At 41.9% G+C, this 18,007-nt stretch overlaps 1 protein-coding gene across 1 annotated transcript in view; it reads left to right on the top strand.

The window, feature by feature from the left end:
- Positions 1–1,947: 1,947 nt before the first annotated feature.
- The window catches only part of LAMB1 (laminin subunit beta 1), a 58,173-nt gene continuing 42,113 nt past the window's right edge, over positions 1,948–18,007 (top strand). Inside the window, exons 1-8 of the mRNA XM_081102205.1 lie at positions 1,948–2,130; positions 2,222–2,285; positions 6,237–6,439; positions 8,592–8,712; positions 10,753–10,941; positions 11,205–11,384; positions 11,521–11,633; positions 13,326–13,405. Coding sequence (XP_080958331.1) covers positions 1,960–2,130; positions 2,222–2,285; positions 6,237–6,439; positions 8,592–8,712; positions 10,753–10,941; positions 11,205–11,384; positions 11,521–11,633; positions 13,326–13,405 — 1,121 coding nt within the window. The 5' untranslated portion in view covers positions 1,948–1,959. The remainder of the gene's footprint in view (positions 2,131–2,221; positions 2,286–6,236; positions 6,440–8,591; positions 8,713–10,752; positions 10,942–11,204; positions 11,385–11,520; positions 11,634–13,325; positions 13,406–18,007) is intronic.

Raw genomic sequence — 18,007 nt, 5'->3', positions numbered from 1 at the left:
TTAAATGAAATAATATAATTAAAGTTCAAGGCACCACTCTCCTTCCTTGTCTAGCCCTTTGCTGATGGATTTTCCTGGAGCACTGACTGGTTCTCTTTTATCTTGCCCATTTTTGTTGTTGTTGTTTTGTTTTGTTTTTAGAGGGAGAGAGAGAAACATCGATATGAGAAACATGAACTGGCTGCCCCCTTCATTTATCTTGGCCCCCCACCCCCCGCCCCCAGCATCGAGCCTGCAAACAGGCATGTGCCCTGACCAGAAATTCAACCAGCGACCTTTTGGTGCACGGGACGGCACTCAACCAACTGAGCCACACCGGCCAGGGCTTGCCCATTGCTTTGTGGGGAGAAGTTGTTTATGTGGAGGTTTCAAATATTGTATATATACAGTGTTTCCCAAATCCATGTTTCACGCTCCATCCTTGCAGACCACTGCTTTCAATTGTCCAGTGGGCATCGTCATGTGGATGCCTCACATGTCATTAGTCCAAAACCAAATGCCTTCACAGCTCTTCTGTGTCTTTGTTATTAGCAGCACAGTCCCCACAGCTACCCAAGCTCAGGTGCCTGTGTTTCTTTCCTCTCCCTCCCTTTCCACTGAAACCTAATTGAGCCCCAAGTACAAAATTCAGTATATTTTACTTTCACTGCATTTTCAGTAGTCAGTTCCATCCCTTTATCTGTATTAAAACTGTAAGGCTTGAGTTAAGACCTTCATCTTTTTTCTGTCTCTTGGTTTCCTTGTCTCATTTTATTTCCGTGTCCAGTATCTCTGCCAGAGAGTTATTTTTCTGAAGCGCAATCTGATCAGTTCATTTTGTCCAGTTAAATCTATTGCCCTTTCATTGCATAAAGATAAAGGAAACCCCTTAGCATGGCAAACAAATTCCTTCCTACTCTGCCCTCTTCACCCCTTTGAAGTGTACAGTTCAGTAGCATTAGGTATAGCCACAACCTTGTGTAACTATCACCACTATCTATTTCCAGAACTTTTCATCACCCCAAATAGAAACTCTACCCATTAAGCAGTAACTCCTTATTGACCCCTCCCTACAACCCCTGGAAACCTCTAACCTATTTCTGTGTACTTGCCTATTCAAGACATTTCATGTAAGTGAAATATTTGTTCTTTTGTGCCTGGCTAATTTCACTTACTATAATGTTTTCAAGGCTCATTTGTGCTGTAGGAAATATCAGAATTTCAGTCCTTTTAATGGCCGAACAATATTCCATTGTATGTATATATTGTTTTTATTTATTCATTTGTTGGTGGACATTTGAGTTGTTTCTACTTTTTGGCTGTTGTGAATAATGCTGCTATGAACGTTCATGTACACACACCGGTCCAAGTCCCTGTTTTCAGTTCTTTTGGGTGTATAGCTAAGGAGTGGATTCCCCAGATTCCTGAGTTAGTAATTCCTTCCTCTTGTTTTCCCAAAGCACACCATATGTGACTCTACTGTGGCGTTTGATGTATTGTGTTATAAATGATTTATATCTATTTTGGTACCTCATTGGACTGTCTACAGCATATAGACCAGTGTGTGGTACTGAGCAGTAGTCATTACACAGCTGTTGAATAATTAAATGAAAGATGGAAAGAATAAGCACTCATGCTAACCAGTCATCTTATGGGCCTGGTGACTAAATGTATCAAAACTTGTCGGCTAGTAAGGCCTGTTTGTAATCAGCTTCTAAAGAGAAACAGCTTACTAGTCTTTGGTAGGGTGGGAGAAAGTGCAAAATTTAGAGGCTAGACACTTTCCTTGCAAGAAGAGGTTCCGTGGAACAGCTTGAAGTACTTGAAGTCCAGCTATTGTCTGCAATACCAGCCACAAGCATTCATGGTGTGGCACACAGTTGAGTGTTATTTTCATTTGAGATTAAAAAAAAAAACAACAACAGAAAAACATCAAATGAGTCTTTCCCACCCTGCCTTTAGACATTCCGCCCAGCCGCGATGCTGATAGAACGATCGTCGGACTTTGGGAAAACCTGGGGCGTGTACAGATACTTCGCTTATGACTGTGAGAGCTCATTTCCGGGCGTTTCCACTGGCCCCATGAAGAACGTCGATGATATAATTTGTGATTCCCGATATTCTGACATTGAACCTTCAACAGAAGGAGAGGTTTGTTTGCCTTTTTTTGTATTACATTCTACTTGCAAATCTAGTTTTTGATCATTGCAGAAATACCAATTACTCTTCTCTCTATTTTTAGGTGATATTTCGGGCTTTAGATCCTGCGTTCAAAATAGATGATCCTTATAGTCCAAGGATACAGAGTAAGCTTGTTTTCAGATAAAACTTTGATGGAAAATAGCAATCATGGAAGAACTCTTAGCCCAGAGCACTGCTACCCAGAATCTAAATATACAGTGCTAAATCCACCCTCTTCATTTCTTTTCTTCTCTGCACAACCCTACCAGAAACTCGAAATTGGCAGTAATCAAAGTCCTCGTTGATGGGTAATACATTTTGATAAGAGTAAAAGACTGATGTCATAATACTCAAGCAGTTATGCTTGTCCTAATACCTTACTTATTTTGCTCAGTGTAATATATGTTTACTAGTATGTGTGTGTAAGCACACACACACACTCACATTAAGTTGCTGTAACGAAGTGTCCCAAAAAATACAGTGGCTCAAGTAAATGGAAGGTTATTTCTCTCTGACAAAATCACCCAGAGGGATTTTCAGAGAAGAGGTGCTCAATTGCCACATGTAGGCTCACTACTTAAAAGGCAGACTGACATCCGGTTAAATCTGACTTGCAGATAAACAGTGAATTATTTTTTTCATATAACTATGTCCTATGTAATATCTGTGACTAGCACAAGTATACCCCATAGTATAACTATGTCCCATGTGATATTTGGGACATATTTATTCTAAAAAATGATGGTTTGTCTGAAATTCAATTTAACTGAGCTTCTTGTGTCTTTATTGCTAAATCTGGGAACCCTAGCCAGTAGGTCACCCAGGTTCCCAGGTGCCTTCCGTCTTATTCTATCTGTCCGCATGGTTAGAACTGAACCAATGGCTTTGTCCCAACCTGTGGGAGGGGAAGAAGTGAAGGGCAAGTGACACAGAAGCTATTATCACTTCTGTTCACATCTCATTGGCCACAATTGGTCACATGACTATACTGCAGGCTATGCTGCAGAGCAACTCTAGCTAGATGGCCATGCGCTCTCACACTCTTGACTAGGGCTTTTATGTCAAAGGAAGAAAAGAAAATAGTGAAATCAGAAGTCTCAGCCACGTTCAATATGTTCAGTGAGGTGAGGGTTGTATTTCCATTTTACAGCTGAGTAAACTGAAGCTCAGACAGAGAGAGAGGTGACATTAATGTCAGATCCTAAACCCCTAAGTTAGGACTGTCAGTTCAGAGCTCTATGCAGCATTCAGTAACCATGCTTACGATTTTTTCAGAATTACCTTAAGATCTTCTGGGAGGCAGAATAGGCACTAATTACAAGGATGGGCTTTGGAATGAGACAGATTTGGGTTTCAGTCCCAGTGCCTGTGTATTATAGCTTTGTGACTTAGAGCAAGTCATTTGCTTAAAACTTTTTAAAGCTTCTGTTTTTTTCATCTGTAAATGGAGAGAGTAATATTGACTTTAGGGTTGTTAGGGAGGGAAAATGAGTTCATGTACATAAATCACCTACCAACATGCCTGACGCATAGGAAGTGTTCGGTAGGTTGAAGCTGCGCTGCTACTGTTGTTGCTGTCAGCGGTGGCTTAGGTCTTGTGTAGACCTGGTCCCCGGTCAGCATGAAAAGGGGGGGGGCTCTGAGCTGCATACAGTCAGGTAGTGGGGCAGGGCAATCCTTACCTCCCAGCTGGGCATGGCCTGTTTAACCACGGCCGCGCCCCACGGAGCCCCCAGCCTGAAGCACGGAGAAGGAGAATGGAAGAAGTCCAGGGGGCATTGCCAGGAGACTGCTGTTTCCCCACTTAACTTAACTTCACTGTGGCCCAGACTGTCTCTGATCTGCAATTTGCTCTTTCATTCTGTTGTAAAACAAATATTTAGTGGCACGTCCAGCCCTGTGCGATTTCTGAGTGAGCTCTGTGGGGCCTGCCCTCCCTGCTCTCAAAGTCCAGCTGTGAGAAATGTCCGCCTGGGCTCCTATGACCCCTCACCCCCACCCCCAGGCCCCAATGCCACGTCCCTAGAAGGACTCAGGGTCTACTCCTTTTTAGGTGAAACTTGTGGGACTTGGGGATCGTGTTGCCATTATAATTCTGTTGTCTTCTGTTGTGAAATGGAACCAGAAAACCTATTTCTAGATCGAAGAAGCATCCATTTTAGCTGTTTATGCTTTTGATTTACTTTGTAATCAAGGGAACAATCGCTCTTTGGTTGTTTCTATTGTTGAGACCTTTGAGACTCACTTCACAAGTGATTTTTGCTTCTTGGAACAGCAGTCAGTGCGAGACTCCGTTGTTGTAAAATATGTCAGGAGAGCGGAGGGGAGTGTATTTGCTCTTCTGAGGGCTTCCACAAAGATCAGTTCAAGGGTTTCTAAATACTCCAGCTGCTCTTCAAGTTTGTTGTTTGGCCTCGTCAATGGGCGCTTGTGCTCTTTCTACGTAGGAGCATTTGTGCAGGAGGAAATGTTGGCATTCATAAATTCCATTCGGTTCCTCTGTTTAGTTTTTGATTTTACAAAGAGCCCAACTTTAATGCATGGAGTCATGGACTTTCTCTTTCCACCCACGGCTCCTCTATCGTCTCTATTGTAAGCTATGCATATATTATAAGTATTTAAAATTGTACTTAAGCTTTGAAAGTATCTGACGTGCTGGGCCAATTCCCTGTTGCCTTGTGTTGTAAATTAGAAGGCTGGGGGTGGGAAATAAGGCTGCATCAGCAGAAATGAAAGTAAAGCTTAGGAGCAGTTTCAGGCTACAGAGCTAAGAGGGAGGGCAGATGGAACAATCAATCTGGTGGTGTCCACTGTAGCAAGAGCGACTTAGTAATTAATGAAAACACTGATCAGAAGGTGGAATGGCTCTTGGTTTATAAAGTTACTGTAGAATGCAACTGGCTGCCCAGCTTCTGTAATCAGCATAGATCTATAGACCCAGGAAAAAGAAGATAAAATAAGAGAGATTGAGAAAAAAACCATTTGCCCCATCATGCTAATACTAAGCTCCTTTATCCTTCTGCCACTGTATTTTGTTGTTAAGTTTGTATTGTAAAACTAGGACAAAGAAACTTATAGATCGTCATGTTGCCTCAAAACTTGGTTGAGATATTCTGTACCTGGAATGTGGTTATCCTATAGTGTTAAATCTATTTTAGTAACTTGGAATACATCTAAATGGTGGGGAATTTCAGATAGTATTTACCTCTCCAGAAATAAATACAGAAATACAGGGTACGGGAAAAGTAGGTTTACAGTTGTGAGTACGCAAAACACAGAGTTTATACTTGTATTGTTATTTATTAACTAGAGGCCCAGTGCACAAATTCATGCCCGGTGGGGTCCCTCGGCCTGGCTGGCGATCCAGGCTGGCCAGGGGGAGGGACCGTGGGAGGTTGACTGGCATGGGAAGTTGGCTGTGGGAGAGCACTGACCACCAGGGGCCAGCTCCTGTGTTGAGCGTGTGCATCATCAGTGTGCATCATAGCAACTGGTCGTTCAGTCAACTGGTTGTAAAGGTCACTTTAGGCTTTTATATATATAGATTATTGTACTATTTCCTATATGAACAACTGCATACCTACTTTTGCCCCACCCTGTATGTTTCTTCCTAACTACCTTACACTGATGTTAATGAGAAATTGGGTGCTTTGATAAACCCTTTCCCACCTGGATGGAATTTTCTGATTTTGAGACTGGCACTGGTTGCTACAGGAACCAGGTGGCATTGCAATAGTTAGATTACTGTGTGCCCGTGGGTTCTGACAGTCATGCCACCTCAGTCATAAATGTCTCCGCTCTTCCATTCTTCCCGAAACATCAATCTGCACACAAATCTGTCACAGAGTAAACGTTCTCATTAAACTAAAGGGAAGGCTGTAGCCTGTCTGTCTTCCAGAGACTGTCCCATCGTGTTACACTTTACTATCATGATCATCGAGATCAGACAAGGAGGGTAAACTTGACACAAGCCATCTTAGTTTGTCATGCCTTTTGGTGAAGAGAAACGATGTGTAGCTGCAAAAGAAATCTTGCCTCTTTGATCAAACGTTTCATCTGCTTGGTGTCCTTCATAGATCTCTTAAAAATCACCAACTTGAGAATCAAGTTTGTGAAACTACATACTTTGGGAGATAACCTTTTGGATTCCAGGATGGAAATCCGGGAGAAGTACTACTATGCAGTTTATGATATGGTGGTTCGAGGAAATTGCTTCTGCTACGGCCATGCCAGCGAATGTGCCCCTGTGGATGGAGTCGACGAAGAGGTGGAAGGAATGGTAAGCAAATGCTCCATGCGGCTTTCTGCTTACACAGGTGAAGAAAATGGAAGCTGGACTTACCATGAGCCTTTCACGTTTTCTAGGGGTTTTATTTTTCCAGACTTACAATGAGGCCTTTGCAGCGTAGTTGATTTTCCCTTTGCTGACTTTCTTGGACTTTGAGGATGTGAGGACTGCTCATAGACACTGCATTCATTTTTGGAGATTGTTGCTACGGGCTGATACTACAGTAGATACTTTAATCAACAAATATTAACGTTCTCTAAATAACAATACACCTTCCTTTACTTTAGGGGAGGTTAAAAATCACAAGCATTCCAGTCTTTATGCTAGAAATTGATCCCAGTCTAAAGAAACTGGAAATTTGAACCTAGAACCACAGAATATCATTTAGGAATTAAATGGACTTTGTTTCTTTATATCTTCTAGGTTCATCCTTTTCCCCTGTGTTCTTGAATCATGTACTTTTAAAAACTGGGGATTTTGGTGATTTGCAAAATGGATTAAGATAGAGTGTTTTACCAGTTTTCTAAGTACAATGATAATTCTTGTAGACCAGGGGTGGGCAAACTTTTTGACTCGAGGGCCACAGTGGGTTCTTAAACTGGACCGGAGGGCCGGAACAAAAGCATGGATGGAGTGTTTGTGTGAACTAATATAAATTCAAAGTAAACATCATTACATAAAAGGGTGCAGTCTTTTTTTTTTTTAGTTTTATTCATTTCAAAAGGGCCGGATCCGGCCCGCGGGCCGTAGTTTGCCCAGCCCTGTTGTAGACCCATATGATGTTAAAGCCAGACAGGATTTATTAAACCAACCGTCCTTATTAGAAGAGACCAGGCATTGAGTTTGCCAGAGGGCCCTAAATAAGTATGTGACAGATGAAGATTCAAACCGAGTCTTCCCCAGGGTTCCTTCCTCTGGACCGCGGGCCTTCCTTCCGGATGAAGGCTGGGTCTTGACGGCTTGCTGTTTGCCTTCTCAAAGCTTATTAGTCCCATCGAAGAAGATGCAGGGTTGAGTGCACTTGACCGTCTAAAATTTGTCTTCCCTTCACTCTCATGAGAAGTTGTTGCATAAAGTTGACTTTTTAACGGAGCTTAGAGGGAGGACTCATCCTAATCTTGTTACGACATCAGAGAACCCTGTCAAGATTATATTTACTTTCGCTGTAGCCTTTTGGGTGTGTAGCTAATGTCTTGCAGTCATGTCACTGTCATGCATCTCGCAATGCATTGGACTGTTTGTTCAGAAACCGTAGAGTCCTGTGGTATGTACTTTGGAGCTATTTTTCAGTCTATGTGAAACCACCTTGTAATGACATGATATTAGTCTTCTGCTAACTGCATTCCTGACAGAGTGGGTGCAGGGTGGACCTGTCTGTCCTGTTCCCGAATTCCATTCTGCAGAGACTAGTGTTAAGGTGAGATGCCCGCCTGCATACATGCCATTTGGTAGGCTGGGAGAACTTACGGTTTATGTGTCTCAGGGGCTTAAGTGTGCCTTGCAGTGACACAATGCAAAATAGTGCATCATGGGCCCTCATAAAGCAAAATAATATGTATGTTTTTTCTGAGTTTTTATATTTCCTTTCTTAAAGGAAAAAAAAATTGTAAAAGGTAGAATGTAAACGTAAAATAATTGGTTGGAAAAAAATTTAAGTGCTATGCCAGAAGTAAAAAAACAAAACAAGCAAACAAATATCTTTCATATGGCATAAGTGGCAAAACTTGCAGTAATGTGAGTTGTTCCCAAGTGGTATGTATAATTTAATTCTCCATTACAACTTTTGTTGATTTCTATCATAATACATTTTTTTAAACTCATAAGTAACTAGTTTTATGGTTTTTAAAATATTCCTATGTTACTATTTTCCTTCATCTGGGTTCTCTCCATTGATACTTTAATAAAATATGTATTGAGTTTCCATTATATAGTAGGAACAGTTCCTAGAGATGAGTGCTATAGCCATCAACAAAATAGATGGAACTCACCGTGGGGAGGAACCAAATAAAAACAAACCCCCACTGTGGTGCACTAGAGCTTAGAACTGGTATGAAAAGGGGTTTATATTTTCCATTGATCGTGGAAAAATCTAGCCATTGGCATACCTCTTACTCTGCTCTTTCCTGTTTTTACAACTTTCAAGGTTCATGGCCACTGCATGTGCAGGCATAATACCAAGGGCTTGAACTGTGAACTGTGCATGGACTTCTACCATGATTTACCGTGGAGACCAGCCGAAGGTCGAAACAGCCATGCCTGCAAAAGTAAGTCTCAGCCAGAAGGACATTTTGAGTCAATTCGGACACCAGTATCCATCTTTTGGTAAGAGAGAAGGTGATAGTACACTATTTTGAAAAAAGAAAAAAAAAAGAAAAGTTACTACCCTTTTCCCAGCTTTACCCTGATACTCTAAGGAGACCAATATTCACCCAGTTAAATTAATAAATTACTATTTACTGAGCAGCACCTAGGTGTTTAGCAAATTCAGTAGAAGACGAAGATGTTGTCCCTGACATTGTACCTGTTTTGAAGGCAAGATGCCTAGGAGAGAAAAATGAAAGAAAAGTATGGCCTGGTAGATGATTAAGGTTGGGCTATGGAGTAGAATGTTTGGCCTTGTTTCTTTGCCAGCCCAGCTGCAGCCTCTGGTTTCCTTCCATCCATCCATCCATCCCAGTGGGATTCTTGGGCAGAGGTGTTTGCCCACCACCACCCTTCTAACCCCACAAGCAGTGGTTCCCATATACTGTCCTCCCCTCCGGAGCGTGTTTGCCTCTGCCCCCACTGAGAAGGGCTGTTCTAGAAGTTCGGAAAGCAGTGCGGGCTGGAGTGGTCCAGGTTTTGTTAGTGATACACCCCAGCTGTCCCTGGGGGAATAGTTAAGATTGTTTGGATCAGTGGTTCTTAACCTTGGCTGCACATTAGAATCACCTGGAAATCTTTTTAAAATCCTGATTTCTGGGCCTCATCCTCCGGAAATTCTGTTTCTTTGTTATGGGATGGGGCCACAACATTCGTAACAAAGAAACAGAATTTCCGGAGGAATAGGCCCAGAAATCAGGATTTTAAAAAGATTCCCAGGTGATTCTAATGTGCAGCCAAGGTTGAGAACCACTGGTTTAGATAAGAAGAAGGGGAGGGGAGAAGGTGGGAGGGAGTTAAGATAAGGAGAACAACATTTAGCACAAAGCCCAGGGACATCTGGTGACCACCACAGCATCTAGGCTGGGAAATGATTCGAAGGTTTTATTCAACCAATGTATCAAGGGCAACATTCTGCTGGGCACGGAGCAGACATCAGCAGATAAGACACCTTCTCTGTCTCCAGGACATGTGTGATGGGGAGAGATGAGGCTAGAACAGTGATGGCGAACCTTTTGAGCTCGGCGTGTCAGCATTTTGAAAAACCCTAACTTAACTCTGGAGCCATGTCCCATATAGAAATTTTTTGATCTTTGCAACCATAGTAAAACAAAGACTTATATTTTTGATATTTATTTTATATATTTAAATGCCATTTAACAAAGAAAAATCAACCAAAAAAATGAGTTCGCGTGTCACCTCTGACACGCGTGTCATAGGTTCACCATCACTGGGCTAGAATGTAAAGCCCCGTGAGGGCCACGCTGAGTTAAGCTTCACTGTGAGATGATAAAGGGATCCCGGGGGATTGTTGATCGTGAGAGTGAGAAGATTATGATGAAAGCTGGCTTGGACCAGGATGACTGCCGAGCAGGCTAGAGGAGGAACAGACTGCCCTGAAGCCGGCCAGCTGGCTGCTCAGCAGACCTCAGTTCTCACTGAGGAGCCTGGCCTGGTGTGGGGTGGGAGTGGGGAGGAAGTGAATCAGGCCTCCAGACCATGTTCCTCAAAGCTGGCGGCCCGCACAGTCTGTGCCAGGAACACATTGCCTAGAAAATCCTCTGGGCGATTGACGTCTTCCCATCCCACCCCGAGCGGGACCCAAAGGGGCCCTCCGGGCAGTGACAGCCTTCCTGCCAAGAAGCCCCCACGGGGACTTCCCCCCAAAGGTTTTCAACGTTTTGTAGCCCATTGTCTTCCAAGGAGGGCAGGTTGTTGAGTTTCTTTCCTAAAGTCCACACTTTGAAGGTTCCAGCTTGACACGGGATTTCAGGTGACGCAGCGGTGGGTATGTCCTTTCCACCACAGTGCCTTCTGGCTCGTTGCTGTTTTGCCTGAACTTCATCCCTAGTTTCCACAATGAGGTTCCTTCCTGCCACCCCCACCCTCCATTGGTCAACAGACTTCAAAAGGCTTCACTTGACATTGGTCTTGTCACGCAGAGTGTAACTGCAACGAACATTCCAGCTCATGCCACTTTGACATGGCAGTCTTCTTGGCCACCGGGAACGTCAGTGGAGGAGTGTGTGACGACTGTCAGCACAACACAATGGGGCGCAGCTGTGAGCAGTGCAAACCCTTTTACTATCAGCACCCAGAGAGAGATGTCCGAGATCCTAACTTCTGTGAACGTAAGTGGGGACAGGCCACGGGGTGGGGCCTGTCGGGCTCGGTTTGAACAGTGTGGTAGTCACCATCCTTCTGTAGGAACTCATCGTATGGGCATGAGACTCAGCCTTATTTTATCTGCTGCATAGGATGCCGGGAGTGGAATTTACTTGGTAGTAAAGTAAAGCCTTCTTTAGTCTATTTTTGTGACATTTGAAGGACAAGGGGAATATATGTACTTATACAAACACACGTTGTGTAACCTGGTGCTTTTCGTTCTTGCTAGAATGTACCTGTGACCCAGCTGGCTCTCAGAACGAGGGAATCTGTGACAGTTACACGGATTTCTCTGCGGGGCTCATTGCTGGTCAGTGTCGGTGTAAATTATACGTGGAAGGAGAACATTGTGATATTTGCAAAGAAGGCTTCTATGGCTTAAGTGCCGAAGATCCATTTGGTTGCCAATGTAAGTACATTCGTTTAAAAGTTTGGGAGTTCTCATGTGTGCATAAGTCCCAGATTCCTTTGCAATTCTAAATCCAGACTCCTGCTTTGGACTCGCTTGGTTTATGTTTCTTTACTTCGTTTTATCTTCATTAAAGCTTGCGCTTGCAATCCTCTGGGAACAATCCCTGGCGCGAATCCTTGTGACTCTGAGAGTGGTTACTGCTACTGTAAGCGTCTGGTGACAGGACAGCATTGTGACCAGTGTGTGGTAGGTAAAGCCTCATCGCATTGGGTGGGTAGTTTGTGAATGTGACGTGTTTTAATAGAGAATGCTTTTCCCTATTGTAGATTCTGTCATCACCCTTATATGTAAAGGTTACATGAGTAGATACTTCACAAAAGAGGAACTACTAAGGAATAAATTGTTTTTAATCCTCACCTGAGGGACATCAATGTGAGAGAGACACATCGACTACGAAGGAATAATTTTGACAAGCTGTTCACCGTCACTCTCGGAATTGTAAAAGAAAACCTCAGTGAAATGCCGTTTTTACAGACAAAATTAATACAAGTTTTAAAAAATGGGAATCTGACTAACACAGACAAAATGAAGGGCTGGTACTCATATGCTGCTGATAGAAATGCAAATTGGCTATAATTTTTGAAAATTTGGAGCTCCAAAATTTGGAGTTTATCAATAGCCTGTAGAAATGCACATATTCTTTGACCCAGTAATCACACTTCTGGGTATTGATCCTAAAGAAAGAATCAGAAAATTGGACAAAGAGGGATTCACCAGAGGACTCATAGTATCTTTAAGATTATATTTCTATTACAGTTGACATACAATATTATATTCATTTCAGGTGTATAACATAGTGATTAGATATTATGTGTCTAATGAAGTGATCATCCAATAAATCATTGCATCTTTCATTAATCACAGAAAAAAACTTAGAAGCAACAGTGGGGAGAAATAGTTAAGTAAATTTGGGGGCTTCCATACAGTGTGATATTTGGTTGCCACTGAAAATAACAGCAACATGAGGAAATGCTTATGGTGGTATAAAAATAAAACAAAACAAAACCTCATGATATGAGTGGTATCTTGATTATGTAGAAAACAATTCATCAAGGAAAACAAAATCTGGCAGGAAATATACCCAAAAGTTCATCATCCTGAATTCCAGGTGGAATAATTAGGAGAGTAATTTTTAAAAATTATCCTATATCTCTTACAACATTTTTGTGATTGCTTTTATAATTTGGGAGAAGAAATACTACTGAACCCAAACTATATGATCACTAAATATGCATATTGCATATATCCTAGCATATTCTTAAATTTCTGGAAGTCTGAATTAAATGTTGAGCCCGGTTTTTATCTGCTCATTAGGAAACATGCATATGTTGAGGCATAAGAGTTCTTTACCCCTCTATGGATTCTGTCCCATTTCTTTCCATCTCCAGTGGTTCCAGGACTCTGGGATCGCCTCACCTTTCAGTTGTGAAAATAGTCCTTGCTTTTTAGGCTATGTTTCCACATAAACAAATCCTTGAAAAACTTTCTTTATGGAGTTTATGACAGACCGAACTTTAGAAAAATTTAAAGGCCTGCCAAACATTTGCCAAAACTCTCTTACTGCCAGAGTAATTCTATTGAAGAAAATTGGCATCTTTGCTACCTTCTCGTGGCGATTGGCTATTTGCAGGGCAAAGAAACTACTCCCATCTGGGGTTATCGTGTGATTATGTGTAACCCTCTCTGACCCCTGTGACCTGCAGCCTGGGTGTCCTTATTTCAGAATACTTGTACTCCTTTCTTTTGTAGACTTTCTTCTTTCCCGGTGCAAATGAACGCTTGGCGGAACAGCCAAAACACGCCATAACTTGTTTCTTGCTGAGTCTATTGTGTAATTACAGGAACCCACCTTTAGATGTCTAATCTTTTGTTCTGCAGCCAGAGCATTGGGGCTTGAGCAACGATTTGGATGGATGTCGACCTTGTGACTGTGACTTTGGGGGAGCCCTGAACAGTAGGTGAGTGGGGCTTCACTTACACGTTCGTACTCCGTCACCCAGGGAAGCCCCCCTTATCCCTAGGAGGAGTGACATCATTCTCTGAAGGAGATATTCAAGAGTGTGTTCACCTTTGGTTTGAATGCCTGATCATTACTTTCCCTGTGGTCTCAATGCTTTCAAAGACTTATTCGTTCCAAGAGTTAGCTTTGAAACCTTATAGTATGTTTATGTTTCTTGGTTTGAATAGTGTTGATATTCCTTGTTTTTATGCTTTCCCTTTACAGTATTTTTTAAATTATGGAAACAGTGTATGCCCACTATACTAATAAAAGGGCAATGTGCTAATTAGACCAGATAGACCAGATGTCTTCTGGACGTCCTTCCAGACAAAGCCGCGGTGGCGGAGGCCAAGGCAGAGGCAGTTAGGGGCAATCAGTCTGGCAGGGGAGCAAGTCAGGGGGGATCAGGCCGGCAGGCAGGCAGAAGCAGTTAGGGGCAATCAGGCAGGCAGGCAGGCAGGCAGAGGGGTTAGGGGCAATCAGGCAGGCAGGTAGACAGGCAGGCGAGTAGTTAGGAGCCAGTGGTCCTGGATTGCGAGAGGGATGTCCTACTGCCAGTTTAGGCCCAATCCCTGCACAAGGATTGGAGAGGGTGCAGGCCGAGCTGGGGGACCCCCCCCACCCCAATGCACAAATTTCATGCACTGGGCCTCTAGTAGTTCTAAAAAATTCAAACAATTCTGACAGCTATCCTGTCCTTTCTCTCCTCAAGTTCCATTACCTAGTAGTGCCACTGTTAACAGTTTCTTGTATTTCTGTAGACATCAATAATAGTGCTCAGAATATGTGTTAAAAATTACAATTTCTTTCTTCTCATTTTTTTTAAAATAACATGTTAGGTTTTATTTTTTAAAAGAGACAAGTACAAAGAAAAAAAGCCCATGATTTCCCACTTCACGTTACTGACATTTTTTGAAAATCAAAGCAATAGATGTTATGTACACAATTGCACAACTTGCTTTTTTATCTAGAGATCTTTTTTCATATCAGCATGTGTTTATCTACCCCCATCATGTGAAAGTGCGATGATTTATTTACTTCCAGTCTTTTTGCTTTTTAAGTATGTTTCAGTGAATATTCTTGTAGATAGATTTTGATGAATGTAGATATAACTATAGATTAGGTTCCTAATGATGGAACTTCGAAGTCAATGTGGATGTACATTTTTTATTTTAATAGAATGTCAGGTTGTTCTGCAGACAGATTGTGCTGATTTATTTTTCTACAAACCAGTTACAAAAGTACCCTTTTCTCTATTCCCACCAGCAGTTGGCATCATCATTTTATTTTTCACCAATCCATAAGATGAAAAATGAACTCCCATTTTGATTTGTGTAAAGAATCATTTCATTTTATTTTATTCAGCTTCCAAGCCTATTAATGAAAATGACATATAATACCTTTTAGTTACTTAAATACATTGGTATTCCTTGAATAGAGGAGACATGAAGCTCTACCAGAAATGAATCATAATACACATTTGGCAAGATGTTGAATTTCTGGGCGTTTAATGAACCACCTTGGAGTCGAAGAGAGTTTTGGTCTCCGTTGGTTACAGGATCAGAGTCAGAACATCTGGTAAAGATAGGGTGAGTGGCTGCTGAGAGAACAGGCAGATGTTTCCTTGGCCCTGAACTTTCCCAGAGAGAACATGCTGAATTCATTGAGCAAGCTTTATGTACTCATAAATTGACTTTTTTACAAGATTATTTCTCAACACCATGGAAGTCTGCTGGGAGGGAATGGGATTCCAGGCAGCAAGAGCGTGTTCTGTTTGGCCTGTGTTTGGGTCTGTCCTATTCCAGAACGCGTAGCAAACTGAACACAGCGTGTATGTAGCCCTCTGGAACTCCAGTACTGAATGTCTATTCTTCGAAAACCTCCAGAGGGGAGGAAGCGAGGATAATTCCATAAAAGCTGGAAGGAAAGACCAACTACTTGCCTGCTTATGGAACCACTTCTCTGGCTTTCCTTTGTGACTCCCAGAACATGCACTGATTCCTTTAGTGACTTATTCCTCAGTTCCAAACTGTCATCACACCTCGAACACTCCTCGAGTAGGTGAAAATGGCACCCATAATTTTCCAAATTATGTCATAAACTCAGGAATGTCCTATGTTCCTTTACCCTAAATGGTTTCTATTACTTCCACTCCCTTCCTCTTTTTCTCTATTGTACACACGTTTCCTGTCTCTGAATCCACCCCTCCACAACCCCTGAGCTGCCCCTCCTGTCTCCTGCAAAAAGAATGTATACTAGTGAAAACCAGAGTGTGCTAATCAAGAGAGTCTGTGAAGCAGATGTTTTAGTGAAAATTTTAAGGCAGGTAATTTGATCTCTCTAACGTGATTGATGAGACACTCTATCTTTTGGCATGAGTGATGGGAAAAAGAACCTTTCGCGTTGCCTCTGGTCCTGTGCCTCTGCAGTGTTTTGTCGAGATCCTTTTCCAAGTTGGCCCCCAGGGGACTTTCTCTAGGACCCCCATGGGAGTGGTTGAGGCCCAGTCTCTGAAGCACCGGTTCCACTTGGAGAATGCGTGGGGCAGAGCAGATTCTCAGGAAATACTTGCGAAATGAATGGTTTGTTGCAACCACTCATCAGTATCTTCTCTCTGATAATATTCCTTTACCTCGCCTTGGACACATAGTAGGTATTGATGAAATGTCGATTGACTTAAAGAATTTGAGAAACAAAATATTTTTAAAATATAAAAACTATGTATGTGCCCCTGAGAAGAAGGCAGTATCTAAATGTGATCCCAAACATGCCTTAGTTACTTTGGCCAGGGACTGAACTAAGTGTAAAAATCATGTGAAGTGGAAAAACTTTTAAAATGTTTTGTATAATGAGCCAAATGGATTTTTGGAGAACAATAAAAGCTTAGTAATCCGGGTCTATTATGTTGACAGCTAATCTGGACTTTTGAATATTTTTAAGCAGTAAGACCTAATTAATGTGAATAATATAACCTAAGCCAGGTTAACGAAGTTTTGTCTACCAGATAACCTGTTTTAATGGATACATAAGAATGGTTGCTAGGTAAATACTACTTATAAATGCTTTAAAAAAAACTTTTAAAAATGTAAACACCTTTGTATCCTTCCTCAAAATCATTTCATCAATTAATTTATGACTGATATCTGGCTTGAAGACTTCTAACTCCTAGACCGAAGTCCCCTGCCCTCACTTGATCATTCAACAACACATTACTTCTGCATCTCTTTTCGCACTTATTTTAGTTGGCTACGTATTATAGCTGTTTGTATTCGAAAGGTCTCTTTAGACAGGAATTGTGTCTTACTTGTTCTTGAATCTCCCTTTGTACCCAGCACAGAGGGCCTTGCAGGTGATCAATAAATGAGGAAATGAACTTGCTTATACTTTGAAACAAGAGCAGAAATTAATATATGTTTTCATCAATATATTGAGTGGGCATCTAACCCTTTGTTAATTCTAGGTAGTTGGACATAAAAGGATCGCAGAGGACAGCTCCTTCCCTTTAAGAAAGTATCCTGCTTTGGATAAAATGAGTAGTGCTGACTGCTAATCAATGTAGAACCAACTCTTATTTGTGATCAGAATGATGGAGGAGAAATCAGTGTTGAACCGTGGTGGTTCTTATGAATGATCTTGTTATCCTTTCACTTTTCTCCCAGTTTCTCAGTAATAGAAAAAAGTTAAAACTGTACAGTATTTGCTCTGCTTCACACTATTTAAATGAAATAGAATGTTCCTTCCAATTAAATAAGTTGCTAATTTCTGTATTTATGAGAAACTTTTGTTGACTAAAATGAAGATGTCGGTAGGGCTGTGTTCCTCTCTTAAGGCTCTAAAGGAAAATGTGTTTCCTGCCGACCGGACTTGTTGGCAGAATCCAGTTGCTTTGGGTTGAGGGATGAGGTTTCGTTTTCCTGCTGGCTCCCAGCTCCCCAGGGCTGCCCACATCCCTTGACTCATGGCCTTCTCCTTTCGTCCTCAAAGCCAACAACTGTGAGTCAAATGATTCTCATGTCACAACGTTTACCCGCTTTTCTGCTTTCTTCTTCCACTTGGAAGAACTCACTTGATTAGATTGGGCCCATCCCAACATCCTTAACCTTAATCACATCAGCAAAGTCCCTTGAGCTCTGTGAGGTAACATACCCACAGATTCTGGGGATCAGGCCATGGACATCTTTTGGGGTCATTAATCTCCTACCGTAAGTCCTGACTTATTTTGTCTTATCTTACATCCTTATTCTACCTTACTGATCCAAATGAATTAAATCTGTATCTAGTTAACATACTTTTAAATGTACCATTTCTATCCAATATGATTTTTCCTTGAACACAGGGAAGGATAATTACACGTAATAAATCTTTTGTCTCACTATGGAGGAGATAGCATTTGAGCTTGCCTTTTTTTTTAAATTTTTTATTAAGTTATTACATATGTGCCCTTATCCCCCCCATCCCCCCCCATCTCCCCCCGCCCATTCTGAGCTTGGCTTTTTTAAAAATGAGTGAGATTTGAGGGGTGTAACAAGTGGGCAGCAAAGCCTTCTAGCTGCGAAGAAGA

Source organism: Myotis nattereri (genome assembly GCF_964212035.1).
Source record: "Myotis nattereri genome assembly, chromosome: 11".
Classification (NCBI taxonomy): domain Eukaryota; kingdom Metazoa; phylum Chordata; class Mammalia; order Chiroptera; family Vespertilionidae; genus Myotis; species Myotis nattereri.
This window is presented reverse-complemented; position numbering and strand designations above follow the sequence as displayed.